We start from the raw sequence: 27,339 nt of genomic DNA on the forward strand, positions 1-27,339 counted from the left end.
CACAGTCTTCCACTCCTTTTTTCCCAAACAACAGTCAATAGAAGCTAAAAAGCCTTGTTGCACTTCTCTCCCTGGCCCTGAACTCAAAGCAGAAGTGGATCATGGCTATGGAGAGTTTTTTCCATCTTGGCCAGTGAAGTGTCACTTAGCTGGATCCTTATCCCAAGTGTTAATTGACGCTGTTAACTTTCGACACGGATGCCAAGAAATAGTAATGAGGAAATGACACTCTGTTTATCTTGTACTTGGAGGTTTTATTTAGAGAACCATATGTTTCTTTAGCCAAAGGGCACTAAAGTAACGCTGCACTATTTAGTGTACTGCGAAAGATGAGTTTTTAGCAGGTCTCCTGATACCTTGTAGAAATTGTTATATATTTAAAAAGCGGAACTTTTTTTTTTTTTTTTTTGAGATGAAGTCTCACTCTGTTGCCCAGGCCAGAGTGCAGTGGCACACTCAGGGCTCACTACAGCCTCGACTTCACAGGCTTAAGTGATCCATCTGCTTCTTCCCCACAAGAAGCTGGGACTACAGACATGTTCAGCTAATTTTTTTGAATTTTGGTAGAAACAAGGTCTCGAGATGTTCCCCAAGCTGGTCTCAAACTCCTAAGCTCAATCTATACTCCCTCCTGGGCCTCCCAAAGTGCTGGACTTTCAGGCACTGCACCTGCCCTAAAAGTGGAACTTTCTTTACTCAACAGAAGGATCAGACCTGGTGTTTAATATTAGCATATTTCCCATGAATTAAGTATGTATTTCCTACTCATAGAAATTTCTATAGGATTGAGTTATAATCCTCTGAGTAATTAAAAGCAGCATGGTATCTTTGTGTATATTTTTTACTTCTAATAAAATTACAATGTTAACTTAGTGCAGGTATGTATATGTATAATGTGGGTATATAATTAAATAGGAATATGCATGTAAGCATTTTTTATCTACCATGGCTTCTCCACCCAACTGTGTGACTTTTTATAAGTTATTTAACTTCTCAATGCCCAGTTTCCCATTTGTAAAGTGCTGGCCAATAATGCCTGTTTCATAGGATATTATAAGGATTAAATGAGTTAAAATATGTAATACATTTAGAATTGTGCCTGAAACAGTAAGCTCAGTAATATTAATCATTATTATTATATTACGTTATCAATTTCTAATTTTTATTTGCATATTTTCTTAATGTATAACTACCAAACTATATTAGTTGGATTCAAACATTCTTGGTTGGTAATAAAGGCCCTAAAATAATGTTACACTTTTCTCCCCCTGTGAAATTTTTTTCCAACTTGACAGAGAACAACATAAGAAGTCCTTGAGCAAACCAAGCAAGAGCAATGTCAAGTCAATGAAAATCTAAAAAGATATGTATGAAAAGATATTCAGGAAGTTAGGGACTATGTATAGTCAGTACAAGGCTATAGACCTTGGGTAATCTGGGCTATATGCTAGGGAAATCACTAAAATGCCCAAAACCTATCCTTAGAGTACACTACTAGCAAAACAATGTTTTCTCCCCAACCACCTCCCACCCTACAAGAAATAACACAGCAGAATCAAGGTACACTGAAAAACAGACTGTGGCATGAATCTATCACCAAGCTTCCATTTAAATGGGAGAGCAAATATATGGATATGATGATTAACTCACCGCATGACCCTTAACACTTGTGATTGTATCATCTATAATATTTGGCATGAACAAATTCATCATCATCATTTATGAGCTTAGGATAAAGTAAACTTATCACCCACCAAGATCTGGAAGTAATGCTGGCATTGAAATGGTGCTCACCATCACCAGTTCTGCTGAACTAGCTATGGCTGGATGTCTGAAGATAGCAAAGCAACATGTCCTTGTGAGCTGGAGTGAAACAAGCAGGAAAGTCAGAAGAAACACTCCAACAACACAGAATAATCAACCTTAGATGGCTTAGTCTAATCATGGCATGTTAGAAGAGTGCTTTGTCTCTAGTAGTCAGTAGTGAAATGGTTCCACTTAAGCAAAGGGCAGAAGGAGGACTGATAATAACCAATTCTTCAAGAAATCAATGATATTATTATAACAGGGACTTTATTATAGTCATACTCTCCACTAATGATTTTACCAGAAGAATCATATATTCTCTCTGCTGCCTTCCTTTCTGCGTCATCTCTTTTCTCTCATATTCAATCCAACAAACATGTAATAAATAGCTGTTGCAGAAGTCTTCCCCATTTGGAATTTATGTGTATCATTAGGACTCTGCTTGAGAATCTCACCTCAGTGGTGACCTCCTCTACATAACTACACATCTAGTTTCCTTGACTCATGTTGATGATGTTCCACCAAGAGGCCCATGTAAGCACCTCTCCAGCCATGGCCCTCGCTGTTCCCGCACTCTAGTGTCAGTCCTTGCCTTAGGCCTGCATCCTCCAACCAGAAATGTACTCTTCTCTACCAGTATATATGGACCCCTTTCCTCAAATCTCAAATCAAAAGTTACCCATTTTAGGAAGTCTTCATTAATACTGCTCCTCTCTGGTCCATTGTTTTGTTGTCCTGTATCTCCCATAGCATGCATCTTTTGCTGTTTTAGCTCACCCTTGTATATGGATAGCTCTCCATTGTACTTGTTACCTCAGGTATGTGTGAAACCTCATTAGACCCTAAGGACAGAGACCCATTCTGTCCACTATCACTTCCAACTACCTACCTATACACACACTTATCACCTATATTAGGCTTGTTGAGGAGAATGAGTGGAAAGGTTCATTTAATCCTCTTCAAACACATACAAGTATATAAAGAAAACTGATGTCTTTTAAAGTCATTATTTCTTTAGAAATCCTCTAACAAAAGTTCATCTTGCTTTGCATAGGATTTATCATCCATTTCACTTTTATAACTAAGCTAATGTACCATTTATGTTTAGTTTTGTTTCTTTTCACTAAATACATGTTTATATTTTTTCAGAGTCTTTTCAAAATTCAATTCAAGTGAATATACTTAGATTCTTTTGTTAACATATATATTAATACTAGATACCAATAAGAGAAAAGCCTTAGTGTTTAGGCAGAGGAGAATTTTCCAAATGTCAGTAAGTTGATTAAATGTTTTCAAGGCTTGTTGTCATTTGTTTTTGTGTTTTGTCTTGCTCTTTCTTTTTCCTTTTGATCTAGTACTGAAGTTACCGCTCTACATATGCTTTGTATATAAATTAATTTAACACTAACCACTTAGACTTCAGAATCACATCTGAGATCAGAAACAAGGGTTTGTTACTACCTCCTTTGTGGCTTATATTATCTGTTCTTGTAACTGGAATCATCAAAATGATATATGAAGTGCATGTAGATCTTACCAAAAAATTCAGTGTCATTTTCACTCAGTAGCACCTATTAACACGTTTCGTCATACCAGTTGGTCTCAGAGCAGAGCGCAGAAGAAAGCAGACACGTGGCAAACAGGATTTTAGTTGAAGGGAAATGACTGTGAAAGGTCATACCCACAGGCATGGGTAGGACACTCAAAGCCGCTGCTGCCAGCCAGTGTTTGAAAAGTATCCCCAGTGGGCGCTGGTGGGAGGGCACTGAAGACAAAGTTCACCTTCATCACAGTTTTGCCCTAATCCTTTTGTCCACTCATGTAATGTCTGGTTTTTTAAAGATGCAGGTCCTTTGTATTGCATAGGAGGTTTCGATATGCTATACCCTCTTAGGAACTGGTCTACCATTTCATGAAGTGCCAAAAACATAGTCAGGTACTGAGTTGTAAATGTCTGTGGTGCCTATGATCGAATGTATTTTTTTCCTGCATGATCATCCACTGTGGTGTTTGTAATTAGCAAAAAATGAGCCTGATTTGTTCTCCTTTGTAGAGCCAGGCCGAGGCCCACTACAAAGGAAGTAAACATGCCAAGAAGGTCAAAGCACTAGAGGCAACGAAAAATAAACCCAAAATGGTTTCTTCCAAGGACAGCGCAAAGGCTAATCCCAGCTGCTCCATCACTCCAATCACAGGCAACAACTCTGACAAATCAGGTCAATGACACTTTTTGTTCTTTACATTCTTTGTGTTTCTCCTGTTCACCTGCCCTGACCCCATTTTCCTGCCCTCAGTTGTTGCATGTTACTCTCCATGATTTGTTTTTGTGATATTAATATGTTTTCTTCACGGGAAGAATTATATGTTTGCACGGAACTTAAGCATTTGATATGTTTCCATTCCATGTTATTAAATATATACGTTTAAATATATATGTGTGTATGTAAATATATATATATATAAGTATATATGCATGAAAATGAGTAGAGACTACTTGATCACAATGTGTTTAGACTAAAATCAGGAAATACATCTAAAATACCTAGTTTATTACTTCTTTCTATTTATTTTATGTTTGTTTTTTACTGTAGATTTTTTAGTGGAGGACTCCTTAAACTTGTTTACTAATAGATATTTTTGTGTTCTGTTACCTCAGTAAAAAGGAGTTGAGGAGCCAAAGGGGGGAACTTTCTGAGAGAGTGGCATTACTAAATGCATCTGGAAATGTGCTTAGTAGTAAAAGATGATGCTTTTTGAAGATCTTCAGAGTTCCCCTCAAAGTTACAAATGGATTTACATATTTTAAGGGAATGATTTCCAACGTATGAACTGATTAACAGAAGACCTTCATGTATAAATGGAAATGGGTTACTAGGTGAAATGCCTCTGAAGAAGAGACTATATTTCATAGTCCCAGTGAATCGGTAGAATTTCTGGGTAGGTTCATTCCGTGGAAAGAGAAAAAAAATCATTTTTGTAGCATGGATACCATGAAATGGAATGTTTAATAGGCTTCCACACTCTCACATCTGCCCCTCTGCACCCATGACGGATATGTCATCTTGTTTCAGTGACTCTTTGAGGAACAGTGTCTGTTAAAGGAGACTAAGAGAATATGTCCCTTTCTCTTATGTTTGATGCTCTCTTTAGGGGCCTCCCTTTTGTGGGAAACACACATTTCTGATTCTCTTCTACTTCTCAAATCATTGGAGAATGTTAGAAGGAGACTTTAGACTGCTTTCCCGTGGCTTTTGGAGAAGATCAAATCCATTGCTGTAAAAGGAAGATTCAGAAAAGCTGTTCGAACAAAGAGACTATGGAAAAAGGGACCGTTATTGATTAGGCCCCGTAGATGCTGGCTCCAAAAGCCCTTCAACCTAGAAGGATTGAGCTAAGCTAAATTTGTTAATAAAGACTTTTTGTTCTTTGTACAATAGGATCACTAAATCATGTTATCTGATGAACAGATATAGTCATAAATGCCAGATTATTACATAGCACATCTCCCTCTTTAAAGAACAAAGCCTTCTTACATATATTATATAATTAGTCTTTAATCAATATCTATCAGGTATAATATCAAATATTATCTCTATTTTTCAAAATTGCAAACTGTGGTGTGATACATGATGTGGCAGTTATTTACTGGAGGCTACCCAGTGTTTGGAAGAGCAGGAGCCTGCTGACTTCTTGCCTGGTTTCGTTTAATGCAGGATATCACTGCCTCTATGGAACAATACTCTGCAAAAGTTTTGTTATCTAAATTATGCTCTTTACGTTCCAGCAAAACGTATAAGTAAAATGATAAAACAATGGAAGTTAGTGTCACTTTCAGCTACTAGAACAGTTGGTAGGTACCATACATGTTACAACGTTGCTACTGAGTGAGCTCAGTGTTCCACTTAAGTTATATTATTTGAAAATTGGGTTGGCTCTAGGGATAACAGTAAAAGTAATGAGCAGAAAATAGTGTCAAAATCAGAAATAGAGATGGAACAAACAGAGAAGACCCATTTTTTAGAAAAACAGATAATTAAAGGGAGAAGGAAAGGTGTGGAAGAAGAGAAAAGAAAATAGAGAAAAAAGTCAAAGATGAGATAAAACCAAGGAAAGAGCAATACAGAAATAGAATATCCAAATAAAGGGGGCTGGATTATAGTTACAGCATGCCTTATACCTACGAGATGCCCAATTTCAATGAGTATATTTTGAAATAAAGTTTAAGGATTCAAGGCTTTCATTCCAATACTCAAATGTTAGCAGGTGCTCAGTAAAACAAAGACACTTTTTAGCAGTTGTGTTTGCCTACAGAGAATTTGGAAAACACCAGGATAAAGCATACCAGTGGTGTGAACAAGGAACGAGAATTAAGATCTAAAACCCAGGAGAGAGGAAAACAAATCTCAACCACAGCATCTCTTCTTCAGTACATATGTGGTGGTCTTTCTTCCTGTATTCTCTGCTTCCTCTGCCACTCTTTTACCCACCTTCTAGTACCTGTAGTCTAACAGTATTGATGTCACTCACTTTGTGACTGTCCAGATTTGGACTAGAAGTAATAGAAACCACCTGTATTTGGAGGTTATCTCATTTTTCATGTTTCCTTACTCAAAATCTGTATAAATTATTTGTTAACTCATTTGCTGGGCCATTACTTTTTGTTTCTCTGTGTTTGGTATAAGTATTAATACTAACAAAAAGTATTTGTTCTATTATACTTATAAAAGCTACACCAAAGTCATTGAAAGATGGCACTTAAAAAAAAGGAGTGCATTTGCTAAATAGATACATGTTCTTTTGTCACTGTCAACCATATGTCAGCTTCTAAGTAAGAATTCCCACATGAGTTTTATAGAATTTTCAAGTTGGAAAACTAGAAGCTTCGCCCAGATGGGAAATCTGGTCCAAACGATGTAATACCTAATGTATTGTTAACTGCCTGTTTCTAAATCCTTGAAAAGCTCCCACAGCTTTATCAGAGTCATAGATTTTTGTTGATATCTGGCTTTCATTTCATTTAAAATCCTGTTTTAGAAAACACAAGACACAAAATCAGTGCTTCACAAAAGGTCTAGGTACAATGTAAGGAGAAAGAGGGTGGGAAGAGGAATGATGACTGTGATAATTGACTGAAATGTTTTATTTCAGACAATGTTGCTTTAAGGAGTCAGACAAAAATTAGAGTAAAAGTCACAGTGAAAATTCATGATTGACTTGCAGATCTCATGAGACTGAAATTCCCCAGCATTGGTCTTTTTCTTCTGAATGAAGAGTTCCTGCCAAGTGGGCTTAAGTAGTATCTGTGATTCTCAGATATTTAAATGAAAAGTGAAAATGTTACTCACTTGATGTCTCAGCTGCCAGATTTCAACTATGCAGGCACTCACAACATCCATAGACTTGACTAATTCCATTTCCATTCTCATGTTTTAGCATCGATAGCTTAGCGGCAGAGTTTTGTTTACGTTTTGAAAGAGAGGGAAGAGCCAGGAGTTAACGGAGGGAGCTTCTGGGAGAGCAGCATTCTGGGAACATCCTTTAAGGCAAGGTGTGATTTCAGGGTATCCAACAAGAAGCTTGGGATCCAAAGATGACTTTTTTTTTTTTTTTTTTTTTTTTTTTTTTTGAAACCAGAGTCTCGCTCTGTCGCCCAGGCTGGAGTATAGTGGTGTCATCTCGGCTCACTGCAACCTCTACCTCCCACGTTCAAGCAATTCTCATGCCACAGCCTCCGAGGAGCTGGGATTACAGGCACCCACCACTATGCCTGGCTAATTTTTGTATTTTTAGTAGAGATAGGGTTTCACCATCTTGACCAGGCTGGTCTTCCACTTCAACCTCAAGTGATCCACCTGCCTTGACCTCCTGAAGTGCTGGGATTACAGGTGTGTGCCACTGTGCCCAGCTGGTGAACTCTTTCTGCTCCTCGAGAGCACACATTATTTATTCTAAGAAGTGGTCTAAAAGGCTTCTAAGAGCTAGGGAAGCCCTCTTACCTGCTATTTTGGCACTTGGCACAAACATTTTTCTCTTTTATGTTACTTTTGGAGACATAATTTGGTTCATGTTATATCCAGATCTGTATGAATGCAAAGAGATTTGTTATAATGGAGCTATTGTGTATAAAAATTTCAGGATATCATGGCAAGCTTTCTTTTTTTTCTCTCAGTCAGTAAACAAAATCGGTTTAAACTGTAATAGCATGAATTGCATTTATTAGAAGTTCTAACTACATGATTCAAAAAATTAGATATATTTCATTAAAGCTATTCTTCTTAGTTATGTAAGAATAACTGTCCATTTACTTTTTGGAAGTTGAGGTAGAGTTACATGTGAAATCCAAATAAATGGCTCTATCATCTCCCAGGATCTGTCCCAACTTTTAATGATGCATCAGAGGAAGTTGGAAACATAATGGGAGGGAGGAAAAATGTGCTTTGGGAGAATTGGGGTCAAAACACAGCAAGCATTAGGCAGCTTCAGGAAGATGGCTAGAACATATTGGCCAGACACTCTACCCAAATTTCCCCCTGGAGTACAAGTGTCATAATGCCATATGACAATACACTTCCCTGTGATAATATGCCCAATACATCAAATTGAAGGCTCTCTTGTGACAGCATTTAACAACTCATACCAGGTTAAAAAAATACGGAGCCTCCAAAAAAATCCTGCTTCTTAAAAATAATAAAATATTATGATAGTCAACCTAATAGTCCATGTGTCTGGGCTTTAGCATTGGATTTTTTTAAAAAAATTAATTAGATATCAATATGAAGAAATTACATTTCTCGTTTAAAGTACATAAAGCTACTTAGAGCTAAACAGCCTTTAATCAGTTGCTGTCTAAACAGATGAATGCATATGGAATGATTCGAAATGCTATAGATGTATTTATAAATGCAATTAAGAGCAAAGATAATTGAGCCAGCATCTTCTGTTGAAATATAACAATAGAAACACCTTAAATTTGTTCAGCTTACAAGATGTAGTTACACATATGTTTTCACTTCACTCTCTTAACCCTTTGATAGATAGGGCTGAAATTAGCATCCATTGTTTATTCATTCATGCAATGAACTTGATATCCATTTATTCACTCAGCAAATGTTGATTATCTGTACTAAATAGCATAGTACGTATGGGTGCAACAGTGAATAGAAGGACATTTGTTGCCCTCAAAAACTTTCAACCTAGTGGTGTTTTTTGTTGTCATTGTTGGATATTATGGATTTAAAGAGAAATAATATATAGTCATCACCTTCAAGCTGCTCCCAAAACTGCGGTAACAATGAAGAACGTGGGTTATGGGAAGGTTAGGTGGTTTATGTCAGGTCGCACAACTCAAATCCCAATGGAGTCAGGATGGAAACTCGAGGTTTCTTGTTTCATGCTTGTTTCATTGTTCCAATTACTTCTAAACTTCTGTGACATGGAGGAGTAAATGCAAGTATTCCAACAGGCGAAGGAAGAAACCACTAACCATTTTCTACAGAATTGATGAGTAGGACCGTATATGACTTTTAAATTGCTTGCTGACTGTTTTGGTATAAGCTGTGGCAGTGAAGGGACCATCAAGACTTTGTTTCATTGATAATCCTTAATTTCTATGCAGGATATTATCTGTAGTGTTTCGGTGTAGTAGAACAAAAGTTTCAGAAGTTACAAATCTCTTCAAGAACAAATTTGAATAAAAGCACTCATTTTAGGTAAATGGCAAATGATAAATGTTCTCAAAGCTTCTGCTTGACAGTTACAGACTTTACATGTCTAAAGCCAAATGTACTCACTGAAATAGAGGCTAACACTGAGACAGGGCATTGCAGCATGGTAGAAGGCTTGCTCTGCCTCCAAAAGGGTACTCTTGAGTTCTCTTGAACGCGCTCCACATTTTCAATAGCATTTTGAATCATTTTACCCAAAATATTTCCCCTGAGGGCAGGGAGATAGTTTTGTTTATCCCACACCCATACCCTATGGAGACTGTAAGGTAATAGTGTTAGAAAAGACATGAGAAGGAGAGAAAGAGGATAAGACACCTTGAAACAGCTCATTTTAGTTTTCAGCATGTTGTGCTTTTGCATGGTGGCAGTTCTTCAGGTGTAAACCCAGAGTCGTTATCAATGAGTAGCTCATTATGATTTGCCTTGAAAGCAGCAGTTTAGCTTTTTGTGGTCACCCTGTTGCCATATGAAAGTGCATTTTCAATTTTGTCAAAGGTTTTTCTGCCATAGATACAAATGGAGACCCTCGCCTCATCAGGTTTATGGGTTCCCCTGTGTACTTCATAGTTTTTATGTGTTGTTACAAATGGGGCCAAGTTTTCCAACTGACAGCTTCTCATTTCTTTTGACTGCCACAGGACTCCATCAATTAGCCTGCAAGGTCTTCTTAGCTGCCTCCTCACCCTTATCTGTCTCTAGTAACAGGACCTTGTGATGTTGAATGGAAGAAAAATAGTTTTCTGCTTTGGCAGCATCCGTCATTTATAAACAAGCACCCTCATAAATTTGGCATACATCTATCCAAATCCGAGAGGCCAAAATTTCATATCCTTCATAAAATAATAGATTAACAATATTTATAACATCTTAAGTCTGAAGTTCTGGGGTACAATCATGTAGAACGTAAATGAGTCCCATCTGTCTAAAGAGAACAGACCATTAAACTAAGGCTCATATTTTCATGAAATATACATATATCATTATGACTTTCAAAGTGAGCTTTAAAAAAATACAACTGCCTCCATCTTTACCCATGCACCTTGAATTTGACAATAGCATCCCTCCAGGTAAGGCTGAAGATTCTTAGTACTTAAATGTTTGTCATCCTCTGGGAACTAACTTCTGAAACTTTACAGCATTTTATATTGCTTTCCAATAATGCTGAACATTTACTGTTAGTTTCTCCACTTTTGAAAGCAATTTTTACTGTTGCTCTAAGAAAAGTGAACCAAAAGTTGAGGCTGATTTGTGATTTACTGAGTGTCTGTTAACTTAGGATTTACTGAGGATATATTGTAAACCACTCCAAAGAGCAAAGCCTTAGATTTCTCCTTGTTAAAGCTTATATCACTATTAAAAACTTTTTTCACCCTCATTCGTATTTTAACTAGTATTTGTCTCTTTTATTGCATTTATATACAACTTTCCTTCATTAAAAAGATATTAGAATATAAAAGGATTTTGTATGTACATTGAATAATTCTGTAAATGTATAACCATAAATGCTCTTGAGATTTCAACAAAGGTTATTACTTATATTTTTATGACACTCTACTTACCTGCTTCAGGAAGAATTCTCTACAGTGACATATTTTTCTGACATGAGTGGATGATCAAATAGAGCTCCTCAATAAATATGTGCATTTTCTGTATGCAAGGCACATGTGGCAGGCATTTGGGGGATTCTGGGTCCGCTTTTTCTTTTTCTTTTTTTTTCTTTTTTTGGAGATGGAGGCTCACTCTGTTGCCCAGGCTGGAGTGCAGGGTCACAATCTTGGCTCACTGCAACCTCTGCCTCCCGGATTCAAGTGATTCTCCTGCCTCTGCCTCCCAAGTAGCTGGAATTACAAGTGTGCCCCACCATGCCCAGCTAGTTTTTGTATTTTTAGCAGAGACGGGGTTTACCCATGTTAGCCAGGCTAGTCTCGAACTCCTGCCCTCAAGTGATCTGCCCACCTCAGCCTCCCATAGTGCTGGGATTACAGGCATTAATCACTGTGCCCAGCTTGTGTCCACTTCTAGGGATGCTTATGGTCTAATGCCACACAAAGTTAGCCTTATAGTGTAATGCTTAAAGTGTTTTTCACTGAAACATGTCTAAAGTCTCTTCCTCTTCCCTGACCCTTTCCTTGAGGCTCAGGTTCACTGTTGTGAACACAGGGCATAATATTATGCAGTAATGGATTGATGCTCTCATTTCTATAGACCAGCACTGTCTAATAAAACATTGTGTGGGCCAGGCATGGTGGCTTACACCTGTAATCCCAGCACTTTGGAAGGCTGAGGCGGATGGATCACAAGGTCAGGACTTTGAGGACCAGCCTGGCCAATATGGTGAAATCCCATCTTTACTAAAAATACAAAAATTAGCTGGGTATGGTGGTGGGCGCCTGTAGTCCCAGCTACTCAGGAGGCTGAGGCAGGAGAATCGCTTGAACCCTAGGAGGTGGAGGTTGCAGTGAGCCGAGATTGCACCACTGTACTCCAGCCTGGGCGACAGAGCGAGATTCTGTCAAAAAAAAAAAAAAAAAAAAAACTATGTGATAATGGAAATGGTCTATAATCTGTGTTGTCCAACATGACTATGACTAACAGCATGTAACAGCATGTGACTTTTCAGCACTTGAAATGTGCCTTATGTTAATGAGGAAGTCAATATTTCATTGTATTTAATTTCAATTCTAAGTAGCCACACAAGGCTAGTGGCTACTGTATTGGACAGTATAACTCTACTCTTTGATACTCCTTGCTTTTTTAACTAGCTAGGATTCCAGAGAAGTTATTCAATTCTCTGAGCCCCTCTTTTCTAATCCGTAAAGTGGAAATAATGCTCTCCCTACGTCACAGCAGTAGGGAGTATGGATATGTTGTATGGATCAAATGAAATGATTGTAAAAGAGCTTTACAAAACATAGATTGTAACAGAAATGCCAGTTATTGATGTTCTCACGGATATTTTTTCCTTCCTTCTCCTGTGGTGCTGATTTTAGCTACCCTTCTTTCTGCTTTTTGCAAAAGGTGATGGCAGGACCTTGTAGTGGTCAGCTATCATCATCTTCCGTTATGCTGCACCTAGTATCCTATATTCTAGAAAAATAGATCTAAGTTTGTTAGACTTACATGCAAAAAATAATTTTAATAGCAACACTAATAACATGTAACTGAATGAGCATTATGTGCTTTATAGCATGCTAAATATTTTATATGCACTATCTTATTTAATGATTACAATAATATTCTGATGGATATTAGAAAGTGACACCCAGAGAGAGGAAACAATGGTCCAGAGTTATTCAGATAAAAAATATTAGGTTAATGCAAAAGTAATCATGGTTTTTGCCATTACAAGCAATGTTAAGTAACATACTAATTATGTTACTACTATGTAAGGATAGTAATTTTTGCCATTAAAAGTAATGGCAAAAACCACAATTACTTCTGCACCAACCCAATATTTTCAATGCCAGAGTCTCACTCGGGCTGTCCATCAAACCTACTACCATTATACATATACTCACTACATCTGGATGAAGGTTTGTGAACTTATGCCTACTGCTTATGCTTTTTGAAGGCTGTTTGAGATTTATTTACTAGATGACACTTCTGGAAGTCTGACATCTCAAAATGTGTATTGTTTCTTTCCCCACCCTATATTACAAATGCTTTTTTTAAAAAAATCAAATTGTGAGAGGCCTTATATAAAGCTCTGTTAATGAAGGTATGATTCCTGAGTGCCATTTACCTACTTTACATCCATAGCATAGTAGAAGGAGCATGAGCTTGAAGTCGGACAGATTAGCTCTGCCTCTCACTGAACTCATAAAACCTTGACTAAGTCATGCTTTGGAGCTTCCCTTTCTTCATCTATAAAATGGGAGTGCTACATAAACACCACAGAATACTATGCAGCCATAAAAAAGAATGAGTTCATGTCCTTTGCAGGGACATGGATGAAGCTGGAAGCGATCATTCTCAGCAAACTAACACAAAAACAGAAAACCAAACACGGCACGTTCTCACTCATAAGTGGGAGTTGAACAATGAGATCACACACATGGACACAGGGAGGGAAACATCACACATTGGGGCCTGTCGGGGTGAGGGCAAGGGCAGGGGATAGCATTAGGAGAAATGCCTAATGTAGATAATGGATTGATAAGTGCAACAAACTGCCATGGCACAGGTATACCTATGTAACAAACCTGCACGTTCTGCACATGTGTCCCAGAACTTAAAGTATATTAAAAAAAAAAAAAATGAGAGTGCTAATACCTACATTATAGGATTGTTGTAAGGATTAATGAACTAATACATGTAAGCTGCCTGGCTCAATGCCTGTCATGCAACAGACACTCAATAAATGGTAGCCATAAAAAGTAACCATTTGTTCAAAGAAATTTCCAGGTCCTGTCTATATTTTGACTCTGTGATCATTTCATGACATACTGGCATGCAACAGTGACCTGCACTTACATTCCTCTTTATGTACTTGTTTTCTTGCCTCATAGTAATTATTTGCACTTGTGTTTTCATTTCAGGATATTAAGGTTTCATGAGCCTGACTTTTTCAGTGAGACATTTAAAGATGTGGAAGGGCCTTCTTGGTTTTCCTCACCTTTATATGAAATGGTGGAAAAGTCTTTCTATCCTTCCACTGGTTAATTTGTCTCATCTATTATGTCCCCTGCAGCCCCTGGTACTCTATTCTTGCATAGGAGTAACACAATTAGCACATATTAGGTGAATATCATTAAGTGGCATTCAAGAGGGAAGCTCTGGTGCCCTCCCTAGAATGTGGACAGGGGAAGAAGACACTGTCATAGCTCTTTTTCTTTGTTTTCATTAAGGTGGATGCCCACCTCACAGGTTGACAGGTTGCTATATGTACAGCCATAGTATTGAAAGAATGACCTAACACATCCCCATCTGTGGAAAGAGAAAATTGGATGCCACATGTGGGGAAGCAGCCCTGCCTGGAGCCAGGGTTGGCTACTGAGATCCAAAAGACTAGGGAGGCGGGTATGATCCAAATGAGAAGCACACCCCTACCTGAAAAGTCCCTGCTGCATTTATATCAGTAAAAAAAACAGAAACTTGTCAGCCCATATATTTTATTTTCAGCTTTTGCAAAACCTTTTTCTTGGTAAACAATTTTTTGGTATTCCTTGTAGGCTATTAATTACTTAGCTTCTGGAAAATACATGCTTGTTTCCTTTGAATATAAAATAACAAACACTAAAAGTTCTTATCACAGTGCAGATTATCTTATTCCTTGCTTTGAAATATTTGAACTTCTATCAGTGTCTTATGATTTTGCCCATTTAACAAGCAAAATGGCCATATCCACATTAAAATAATTTGTCTTCCCTAGCACAATATCATTGTTCTTAGTTCCCTGTTAATAAGTAAAATAATTCTACTCAATTTGGAAATTAATTCATATACTGCATTTTAGATTAAGAAAATTATGTGCTTATTTCCTTTCAGTCAAAATTTTACCCAATCCTTTGACTAACCCATAGGACATATGATTAATATCCAATAGAAGTTTTGCAAGTACTTTGAAAAATCATTAGCAGCTGTCCTGCTTATATCACTTACAGTATTTTTAAATTGAGAGAACCCTTTTGGAAGGCAGCTTCATAGAATAAATCAAGAACCATAATAATGTGTATTCCATTAGACCAGTTAATTCCTCTTCCTGGATTCTATACCAAGGCAATAATCCTAAATACAAAGCAAGAAAAATAAAATATTATGCATTAAGATATCTAATGTAGCATTTGTATTAATGAAAAATGGAAACAAGATTATTAATACTAGGGGAATTACTTAAAGTATTTGTAGTATGCAGTTTTAAAGTAAATAAAAGAAGCAACATAGAAAAAGCAAATAATATATTAAGGCATAATGAAATGACGGGCACAGACACAGAGGTTCTTAACTTCCGTTCATGCCATGGATGCCTGTGAAAGGCTAGTGAAGCCTATTCTCAAACTATAAAATCTATAAAATGGAATTTACAGCTTTTCAAATAAAATGAATTCTATCAAAATCCAATTGTCAATTTTTAGTTATGATATAGTAATATAGCAATAATGCATTAAATAAGGTTTAGTAGTGGGTCTAATATCTACTATAATTTTGAAGTGGAGAAGAGTACAAATAATATTTCAAGCATTCTATGACAACTGTAATGTCTGATGAGAATATATGACTTGTGTTGTTCACAAAGTTACAGGTACTGCTAGGACTACTATAGTTTGTCACCCTCAAGTATAATTGAAGAAAGTGCTACATTTCCATTGAGAAAAAGAGAAAATATAAATGTGTTTTTAGCCATCCAAGTTATTGGATCCCTTGAATTCATGGGCCTCTTGGAAGTCCACAGAGCCCAGTTTGAAAACTCCTATTTAGTGTGACAGGATTATGAGTCATTTTTCTCTATTTTCCATGTGAAGTTATTTTTATAATAACTTCTAATGTCTTGATGAGGTATGTATCATGGGGCACAGGTAGGATAGGCAAGAAACTCTTAGTCATTTATATTATATTATTGTGAGTTTCACAGTATGCAATGCAACATCATATCTATTTCTTTCCCAATTCTGTTACGGTCACAATTGCAGAGTCATAAATCTCCATATAGCAATGTTCCTAAGAGACCTAGCATGATAAGAAACCCCTAAACCCCCTTGAGGAACCAGCCCTCTTAAAATAATATCGTTTTAAGGCTTTTAACTGCTCAAGATAATTTTTAGAGCTACATATGACATGAATTCCAAAATTCCTGTCCTCTGGATGGCAAAGACCAAGAGAAAATACTACCATATGGTTACAAGGTCAAACTCCCAAGGACATAAAACAAGAGGAGAGGGAAACCTCATCCAGTTTGTTTGTTGTTTGTTTGTTTGTTTGTTTCAGGGACATGCAGCAAAGTTTGTAACTGACCAGCTTGCTGGGCTGGCTTGAACAGCAGGCTTATATGGGTCCTGGATCCACATTTTATTCTAGGGTACCTTTTTTATGACAGAACAAAGCAGAAAGATAAATTAATAAGGTAAAGCACATCAGATTTGCTACAGGCAAACACTAGCCTCACAAATCCTTTTTCCCATGAATCAAAACTTTACAGGAGACAAACAGTGATTTTTACCATTCCTTCAACCAGTTTGCAGAGAGAGAGGCCAGAAGGCTGACTGGTAAGAAATTCTTACCTTTCACCAGCATGCTAGGTTTCTGGGTTACTTCTCCCTGAGCGGCCCTAACGACCCTGCTTCTTGCATCATAACCCTGGGGGTCAAACCACATCACAAAGGAAAATCATCTTTTTTCAGTTTCATGGGACCATAGGCAAAAAAGTCTCTCAATTTTGCAAGATGCGGCCCAGCAGGCTGCATGGAGGAAGTGGATTAACATTTTCCATTCCAGCCAGAGCAAAATATGCATGACAAAACATAGACATTAGCCACTCCACTTAGCACCCAATATCACACTGGCAAGGTTAACACTTGCCCCTAGTTGATGCCTGCCATCCTTAATCCATTCAAAGTGGGGTAGAATGACCTCAGACCAGAAGTTTCAACATGTGGTCTCTGGACAGGATGGAAAAGCAGACAGTGTCCCCAAGTAACAGAAAAGACAGAAGAGGGAAAGGAGAGAAAGTGAGAGAGAAAAACATGGTCTGTGGTGGGGTAGGGAAGGCACAGAATTCAGGGAGGACAGGGAAAGACCCACAGATCCCAGTGCCACTGAGTCAAAAGTTCAGGCAGCCACTTGTCAGTTGCAAAGGGATCTCTTCCAGCAGTCCCATCAGCTCTCAAGTTTCCCCCATTGGGGAGAAAAAAGCTCCCCATGTCTTATGATTTGGTACATGCCTAATCCAGTCACCTGGATTGTCAGCTTTTGCTGACAGCAAAGAGCACAAGGCAGATTAATCTAAAGAGAATAGCGGTTAACAGCTCGTAGTACCAAGTCCATTTTTAACCAAAGAGAGACTTTACTGAGGTGGGCCTTTAACCTTCCTGAGTTGGGCCTCAAACCCAAGTTCGGTCAAGTGTCCTTGCCTTTTGCTCAGAAGGGCCTTTAATCTTCTCTGTATTAGGAGGGACTCTAACTCTCCTAAATTGGACCTCTAACCCAATCCTATCCTTTACCTGGGTAAAATGTACCCACCACTTACCCAAAGTCGGCCAATTGGTGCTGTGCTGATGATTTTCCTTTGGGTCAGGAATCTCTTTAGCGTAGTCCCTTCATAGTTTGCCAGGAAGATGTTACCAGAAAGAGGTTCTGATCTAGACCCCAAGAGAGGGTTCTTAGACCTCACACAAGAAAGAATTCGGGGCAAGTCCGTAGAACAAGCTTGTCCAATCCGCAGCCCACAGGCCACCTGCAGCCCAGGACTTTGAATGCAACCCAACCAAATTTGTAAACTTTATTAAAACATTATAAGATTTTTTTGAGATTCAATTTTTTTAGTTTATCAGCTATTGTTACTGTTAATATAACTTATGTGTGGCCCAAGACAATTCTCCTTCTTCCAGTGTAGCCTAGGGAAGCCCAAAGATTGGACAACCCTGCCACAGAAAAAAGTGAAAGCAAGTTTGTTAAGAAAGAAGCAAAAAGAATGGCTACTCCAGAGGCAGAGCAACCTGATAGCACTTTTTAAAGGAGACTTCCTGTGGCCAACAGACTTTCTCCTCTAACCTCTAGGTCTTAAATATAAAGCCGGCACAACATTGTAATAAAGCTGCAGATTGAATTTAAATGCATTAGAATTTTTTTATAATTGACTTTTAGAAATGTATTTTTAAAGGATTGGTATCTTTATTATGCCTGGGCAGTCCAGCCCCTGAATGTCCACATAGTCTCCTTTGAGCAGGCAGTAAGTACGTAGTTAGGTGCATAAAGAGTAAGAGCCTGGTACCTGCGTCCCTGAAGCAGCCTGAGGCAAACAGCTTGTCTCCTGGAAGAGATAAAAAGATGTCTCCTTCATCCCTGACTAGATGAAGACAGACTCAGTTTCCTCAGTAGCCCTCAGGCTGACCTTTCCATTTCCGGTGTCCACCTCAGCCTGTCTGAGGTATCAAAGCTAAAACTCTTTGCTGTTTTCTGCATCTAGAGAGGAAGGAGGGTGAGGGGACCTGAATTCCAATGTTTTACTTGTACCTTGTGAATCTGTTTCCTCTGTAAAGAGCCATTCATTTCAAAGAAAAAGAGCCTTTTCTCATTTCACCTAGAAAATTAGTTTTTAATCTTACTCCCGGCTTTTGTATCTCTACTGGACCTACTCCCTGAGGAATTTGATTTGAGTGACATGAGTTACTTATTCTATTTTCCATAATAAAGCTGCCTCAGAAATAACTGTTTCACATCTCTTGGTGACAAATTGGAAAAGGGGCAGTTTTTCAACCTGGAGAAATTGAAATATGATGTCTCTATTCTGCAAGTCAAATGGCTGGAAAAACTACACAAAATAAGAGAAAGCTGTTCATTAGATTCAAACTCTAGCAAACAAGCTCTCTTTTATGCTCACTCAGAAAAGCTGACAAGTTCACTAACATCGTTGCCAGTTCACTGATACAGAAGGTAGGCTGCCATCTTTCAACATGGAGATAGTTAGAGATGCCATTGTTTTATCTGGGTGTGGCTGGCAGCTTGTGCTTCCAAAGTCACAATGGGACAATGGGGCAGTTGTCATATGATACTTAGACAAGGAGGGCAATGGCTGACTTTTTATTGAACCACAGAATCTCTGCAGGCCATGAACTGATGGCCAGAACCTGATTGATAGAGGCTTTCAAATGGAAAGAGCAGCGACATCCTAAGTCATGATTGTAGCCTGGCAGAGAATTACCAGATGTGAGTATAACGCAGGGCTGGTTTTGGACTTTTGAAGTTCACCGCCTAACTTTTATGGGTCCTGAGTTACTTAAAATGAATAAGCTTTTTATTTTGTTGTTGTTTTTTTTTTTCTAAAGATAAGGACATGCAGATTCTGATTCAGTGAAGAGTCACTTTAATTTATAGATAATTTTCCCTGCTTTCAGGATTAGTCTAAAAGTCAAGATATGAAAATTAGACATAAACATAGCTAATTAGGATTTAGCAAGCCTCACAGTCATCAGCCATGCTTGAAGAGACAGGGTTTCTGGAATTTAGCTCCAGGCATGATAATGTAGCACTGGATGAGAAGGGCCCGACTGCCTTAGATTGACCAAATGTGTAATGTTATAGTGCTCAGAGAATTTCAAAAACTAGCTTTAAGTTCCATGTCTGTCCTTGGCTACTCAGTATTTCTGGGCTTATAACTTAAGTATTCTGTTTTGTTTTCCACTTCTGCAAAATGGTAGACACCATATAGAAAATGTTTTCTGTTTCCAAAGGTGGTCCAGTAATTCGCCCTCGAGTGAGGAATTGAGATCAGATATTTCCAACAGGAAATCCTATGACTAATAAAGCAAGTCAGCTAACTAGTAGGTGTTATGAGATGAACCAGCCTGTACTATACTATACTAGGTAACCCTTGGGAACATTTGGAATTAAACCAAGTTTAAATGAGGCATCTAGTTGGAGGAAGCCTAAATGGATGACTGAAGGATACCCAGTGTACTTCAGAATCAGTCTTGGGCCACCAGATGTAAAATTATGCACCTTGGGGATATGGGTTAATTGTGAGTGGTACCATCACCAACACACAAAGTATTTATAATGACACCTTCAGTAAGACACAAAGATTTTATGATGACACCTTCAGTAATGCATATCTATTACCTAAAGAGTAGAGGAAATTTAATAATGCCACGGGACATTCTATGTGGAATTTCTTTCTTTCTTTCTTTTCTTTCTTTCTTTCTTTTTTTCTCTTTCTTTCTTTCTTTCTTTTCTTTCTTTCTTTCTTTCTTTCTTTCTTTCTTTCTTTCTTTCTCTTTCTTTCTTTCTTTCCTTTCTTTCTTTCTTTTTTTCTTTCTTTCTTTTTCTCTCTCTCTCTTTCTCTCTCTCTCTTATTTTTTTCTTTTCTTTTCTTTTCTTTCTCTTTTTTTTTTTTTAACAGTCTTGCTCTGTTGCCAGGCTGGAGTACAGTGGCACGATCTCAGCTCACTGCAACCTCTGCCTCCTGGGTTCAGGCAATTCTCCTGCCTCAGCCTCCCAAGTAGCTGGGATTACAGATGTGTGCCACCATGCCTAGCTAATTTTTGTATTTTTAGTAGAAACAGGGTTTCATCATGTTAGCCAAGCTAGTCTTGAATTCCTGACCTCAAATGATCTGCCCATCTCAGCCTCCCATAGTGCTGGGATTACAGGTATGAGCCACCACACCTGGTGGGATTTCTTAAAGAGTATTGTTACACAAGTATATTGACCATGTAATCGTTGATAACACAAGTGAATATTGTATAATGTAATTTAATATTGACTATATAGACCATTGCAGAGATAGGTTGTTGGGTTAGAAACCTCTGATGAATTTCCAAACAGAATACCTATAGTTTCATGAGAAATCTTGCCAAAGAACAGAACATGAGTTTAGCTGCAAAGAGGAGTGGCTATATTTTGGTGATTGTTTATCACATGTGCTTCAGATTGTCTGGCAGAGGTATATGCCTTAGCTATATCGTTATTAGAGGTACCTTGTTTATCTATATGTATGTTTGTATAAGATTAATAACAAAGGAGATAATCACAGATTTGTTCATATTATCAAATATCAAAATATTAGACCTGTCACAAGGGAATGTGTTTGTTGTTATGACCCTTTCTAGTACATCTCAAGGAGATCCACTCAAGAGAATTGTTTTAACCTCAAGTGACATTAAATATATATTGCAAATATATAGACTTGACAACAATGATATGAGTAATTTACATAGTCAACAGCTAAAATGCATTTATGTGTCTGTTCTGTGTATATTTGTTTTTTAGTTATGGTTCAGCTATTAGCAGTGAAGTTTTCTTATGTTTTTACTTGTGAGGCTGGAGAGCACTGCCTTGAATTGGACATTCCTTATTTCAGCAAACTTATTGCTCACCTATGGCTTTCTGTACATTAGGCATAAAGATAAATCAAGACATGGTTCCAGGACTCAAGAATCTCTCTATCCTGTTAATAATTTTGAAGTGCAAATAAATAATTATAATTAATGGAAGATCATAATATAATTATGTGAAGAGGATTATAAAAGTATGGAGTAGGGAAGAAGGGAGGACATAGGCTCAGAGACTAGAATGGTCAAGATCAATAAAGAAATTTCATGGTAACCCAGAGAGAATAGATTACAGCCTAAAATGAGGCAGTGGCACATAGTAAATGCTAAATAAATATCTGCTAGTTTAAACGGTGAATAAGGCTGATAGATGAGGATAATTAGTTAAATGCAGAATGTAACAGAGATAATAATTTAAGAGTCATTGCTGACAGTTCTAATATATAATTGGCAACACCATCAGTTGATGTGAGGACTACTTGGAAAGGCCCCTGTGTGGAGCAGCTTATTCATTCAGTAACAGGCATGTTGAATTTGAAATGCCCAGGAAATATCTAAAAGTAGACATCCTATAGAGTATGGTGGAAAAGGTTCTTCATCTTGAAAGAAAAGTAGAGAATTTACCTCTGGATTTAGGAATCTATGTCAATATGATAGAGGAAGTCATTGAATTGAATTACATCATGTAATGCCCAAGAAAAAGACTAGAGTATGATCTTGAGGAATGCCAACATTTAGGGGCAGGCAGAAGAATAGGAGATGGTGAAGGGGGTCTAGAACGAGCTGTTGTAGAAGCTAAAGGACAGCCAGTCAGGGAAAGTGTCATGAACATCCAGGGTGAAAAATATTGTGGACATTGAAGGGGAAAAGTTTCCAGAAGAAATTCATGTCCAGTGCAAGAGAAGACAAAAGAGACACCATTGCCTTTGACAGGAGGATAAGGATGGATAGGAAGACAGGAAGCAGAAAGGCGTATTTCACACTCCCACTTCTAATTCAGCACCAGAGAGAAGATAGGTGGGAAGCTCTGGGAGTAAACTGAGTTAAGGAATGACTTCTAGAACATGGAAGTTTCAGCATTTGTAGATAGAAAAAAAAAAGAATCAAGTGTAAAGAAAGTAGTTGAAGCTATAGGAAAGAGCTTTAATCCAAAAAAGAGCCCTCATAGCCAAGACAATCCTGGGCAAGAAGAACAAAGCTGGAGGCATCACGCTACCTGACTTCAAACTATACTCAAGGCTACAGTATCCAAAACAGCATGATACTGGTACCAAAACAGATATATAGACAAATGGAACAGAACAGAAGCCTCAGAAATAACACCACACATCTACAACTATCTGATCTTTGACAAACCTGACACAAACAAGAATGGGGAAAAGATTCACTACTTAATAAATGGTGTTGGGAAAACTGGCTAGCTATATGCAGAAAACTGAAACTGGACCCCTTCCTTACACCTTATACAAAAATCAACTCAAGATGAATCAAAGACTTAAACATAACACCTAGGACCATAAAAATCCTAGAAGAAAACCTGGGCAATACCATTCAGGATAGGCATGGGCAAAGACTTCATGTCTAAAACACCAAAAGCCAGAATTGACAAATGGGAACGAATTAAACTAAAGAGCTTCTGCACAGCAAAAGAAACTATCATCAGAGTGAACGGGCTACCTACAGAATGGGAGAAAATTTTTGCAATCTAGCCATCTGACAAAGGGCTAATATCCAGAATCTACAAAGAACTTAAACAAATTTACAAGAAAAAAAACAATCCCATCAAAAAGTCGACAAAGGATAAGAACACACACTTCTCAAAAGAAGATATTTATGTGGCCAACAAATATATGAGAAAATGCGTCATCATCACTGGTCATTAGAGAAATGCTTAATCAAACCACATGAGATACCATGCTCACACCAGATTAGAATGGGCAATCATTAAAAAGTCAAGGAAAACAACACATGCTGGGGAGGGATGAGAGAAATAGGGACCGCTTTTACACTGTTGGTGGGAGTGAAAATCAGTTTAACCATTGTGGAAGACAGTGTGACAATTCCTCAAGGATCTAGAGCTGGAAATACCATTTGACCCAGCAATCCCATTACTGGGTATATACCCAAAGGATTATAAATCATTCTACTATAAAGACACATGCATACGTGTGTTTATTGCGGCACTATTCACAATAGCAAAGACTTGGAACCAACCCAAACGTTCATCAGTGTTAGACGGGATGAACAAAATGTGGCACATATGCACCACGGAATACTATGCAGCCATAAAAAAAGATGAGTTCATGTCCTTTGTAGGGACATGGATAAAGCGGGAAACCATCATTCTCAGCAAACTATCACAAGAACAGAAAACCAAACACTGCATGTTCTCACTCATAAGTGGGAGTTGAACAATGAGAACACATGGACATAGGGAGGGGAACATCACACACTGAGGCCTGTTAGGGAGTGGGGGGCTAGGGGAGGAATTACCTAGGGGAGGAGAAATACCTAATGTAGTTGATGGGTTGATGGGTGCAGCCAACCACCATAGCATGTGTTTACCTATGTAACAAAACTGCACATTCTAACATGTACCCCAGAACTTAAAGCATAATAAAAAAGAAAAAAAAAAAGAAATACAGAGGACAAGTGGACGCATACACCTTTTCCTCAGAGATGTGAAGAAAATGGGTACAGATGGAAGAAATTATAATATTGGGGTGATCTCATCCAGCTTCCCCATTTCTCTAAGAAATAGGAAACCAGACATTTGCTCATGAGAGATTTGGAGCTTTAGAGCAAGGATAAAACTTCCATGCAGAAGTTTTATCTGCATGTAATATGCACATCTGATTGATGTGTATATTCCCTTTATATAATCATTTCTCCCTATTGTATTTATTGACATCTTCTGATGCATATATAACTTTTTATTATATATGTTCCTAATTTAAGCAAATCTAATCCATCTGAATATAGAATTTTAAAATAATTGTGTGTGATTATTGCACTGGTAAGAAAGCTCTATTTTCACACACACACACATCTTTTAAATAGTGCGTTCAACTTATTACTAAATTTTCCAAGATCTTTATGCACATAACCTTTCAGGAAAATATCTAATAAATAAGTAAGGCAACCTGAGAGTTGCATCTGATCATTATCTGCAATGTTGGCCTTTTCTTCCTGCTCCTTTAGATAGGTGTAGTCCCATTACACTACAAATGAATATTCCTTTTTTGTGCATCCGACAATATAGTGATGATACTCTAGCATCTTTACATCTCTTACAACACTTCATTTTGCAGACAACTCCAAGAATTCATTTATTCATCTTACAGCCTGTGTGCTTTTTAAAAAAAATCCATTAACTATCTTAATGGAATTCTACCTTAAACTTGTAAAATATGTCATCAGTTGGTGACTTCCATCAGTTGTATTTTGTCAAATGTGTAGATAAGGAGGAGACGAACAAGGCAAAGGCTTAAGTCTTCTGCAGCACACCAATTTACATACATACAGGTTTGCAGTGTGGTTTTTTCCCCCTTTTGTCTGCTGTAGAGCCCCCTGAGCTTTTCAGCTTCATTTCTCACAAGACTGCACAATTGGAAGAAAGTACGTACTCTGACTGATGCCCATTAGTTTCTTATTATTTAGAAAGTGGAAAGATAAAGCAGAGAATGATTTCAGAATTCCTTATCAAAGTGAGCTAACTTGGTTTAATGAGTGTTAAGCAGTAATATGGGCATTGCTTTGTTTTTTGGAATAATAATGAGATGTTGGACAAGGTGCTTGTGAATACAGGAAAGAATATGACCAGCAGTCCTTTCACTGCATGCCTCTGTTTAGTGCAATATTAAGTATAAAAAGGAAAAATTCACTGTGTTAGTTGACAAGCAGTATTCTTCAGAGACCTCAGAAAGCACAAAGTGCAATTCTATTGAAATTGTGACCTTGGTGACCTGAGAACTTTTTTCAAGTTTTGGGGCTTCTTTGCTATTCTGGAAGGCTTATTTCACAAGATGTCAATAGGTATCAATGAGCCTAATGAGTCCTCAGTGATAAATGGCATGGATTTAGAAATTCACAGGTCCTGGGAAGTGTGGAATAGAATTCATGACCCTGGCCTCATTATCTGAGCTTACTTCTTACAACTATTACCTCCCCATTGCATTTTCCACCTGAAGCCCTTGCCTCACTTTTATAGTGTTCTTGGTTCTTAATGTCAGTAAGAAAAGGGTAGTATTTTGCACATGTAAGCATTCAGGTCCCAATCACATAAATCACTTGCTTAAGATGACTCAATCAGTCAAAAATGGAATTAGGAATAACCAAGTTTTCCTGGCTGAGAGGCCAGGAAGTTTTGTTAGCATCCTAAATACTGTTATCTCAAATCTTAGTAAATGACATTAGCCACCATTTATCAAGTGCTCATGCTAAAACCATGGTAATGAGACTTGATTCCTCTCTTTCTTTAATGTCCCACACCTAATGAATAAGTCTAGTTGGTTCTACCTGCACATATATTCTGAAGCCACTGCTCAATTCTCTACCACTACCACCTTTGTCTAAGCAACCATCAGCTGTCTTATGGGCAACTGCAGTCATTTCTGGACTGATCTCCTCATGTTTATCCTTTCACAGTCTATTCTTCACACAGAAGGCAAAATGATCTTATGAAGACAGGAATCAGATCATCTCTCTCCCCTACTCAGTAATCATACTTATGTCACACCCAAATTTCTCTCATGTTCTACCAGGCTGTTTGTGATCTGGTCCCTCCAATTCCACCTCACATCCTGCAGTCAGACGCCAGTCTCACTGACTTTCTTGTCCTTGCTTGTTCCCGCTTCAAGGTTTTTAGACTTAGTATGCATTCTTCCTGGGACACTCTTTCTCCTAGAACTCCTATTATTTCATCCACATCTCTGTCAAATATTGTAATTGCCTAACAGGTTCATCTTGCTTGCTGCACAAGCAAGCTGCACAAAACCAATCCACTGAGAGCAGTATTGTGGTAGGAAAAGTTTAATAGTTGCAGGGCTAGCCAAGTGAGAGGATGGGAGTAATTACTCAAATCAGCTGCCCTGAAAGCTTGGAGGTTAGAGTTTTTCAAGATAGTTTCATGGGCAGGGGGCTAGGGAATGGGGAATGCTGATTGTTTGGGAATGAAATCATAGAGGTGTGGAAAACTGTCCTCAAGTGCTGAGTCAGCCTCTGAGTCAGGACCACAGGACTGGTTGAGTCATGAGTCATGGGTCTAAGTGGAGTCAGTCAGTTGAAAAGTCTGAAAAACATCTCAAAAGACCAATCTTAGGCTCTACAACAGTGATGTTATCTATAAGAAAGATTGGGAAAGTCACAAATCTTCTAAATTCTGGCCACAGGACTCCTCAGCAGTAAAGGATTGTAGAAAAGCAAGCTAAGAAACAATAGCTGGTAATCGTTTACACCTATATTTTAGCAGAATTCAGGCCTCTTAATCTTATCACCTTTCAGTAGATTTACAAAACAAGGCAGGGAGGGTCAGTTTTAGGGAGGAACTATTATTATCCTTGCATCAAAGTTAAACTGTAAACTAAATTCCTTCCATCGTTAGCTTGGCCTACACCCAGGACTGAGTGAGGACAGCCAGCCTGTGAGAATAGATGCAAGATGGAGTCAGCCATGTTAGATTTCTATGACTATCTTAATCTTTGCAAAGGAGCTTTCAATATCACCTCTTCAGATAGGCCTGAGCTGACTCTTTACCATGACCAACTCTTAGTGCACTTATCACTATGAGACATTATATATATATATATATATATTTTTTTTTTTTT

At 37.9% G+C, this 27,339-nt stretch overlaps 1 protein-coding gene across 8 annotated transcripts in view; it reads left to right on the forward strand.

Moving 5' to 3' along the window:
* Positions 1–27,339, forward strand: part of ZNF385B (zinc finger protein 385B) — a 439,446-nt gene that overhangs the window by 386,556 nt on the left and 25,551 nt on the right. For all 8 annotated transcript variants that reach the window (XM_017868262.1, XM_017868263.1, XM_017868271.1 and 5 more), the window contains one exon: positions 3,860–4,022. In XM_017868262.1, the coding sequence (XP_017723751.1) occupies positions 3,860–4,022 (163 nt within the window). The remainder of the gene's footprint in view (positions 1–3,859; positions 4,023–27,339) is intronic.

The sequence above is a fragment of the Rhinopithecus bieti genome, unplaced genomic scaffold (genome assembly GCF_001698545.2).
Source record: "Rhinopithecus bieti isolate Rb0 unplaced genomic scaffold, ASM169854v2 scaffold_3062, whole genome shotgun sequence".
NCBI classification, from domain to species: Eukaryota; Metazoa; Chordata; class Mammalia; order Primates; family Cercopithecidae; genus Rhinopithecus; species Rhinopithecus bieti.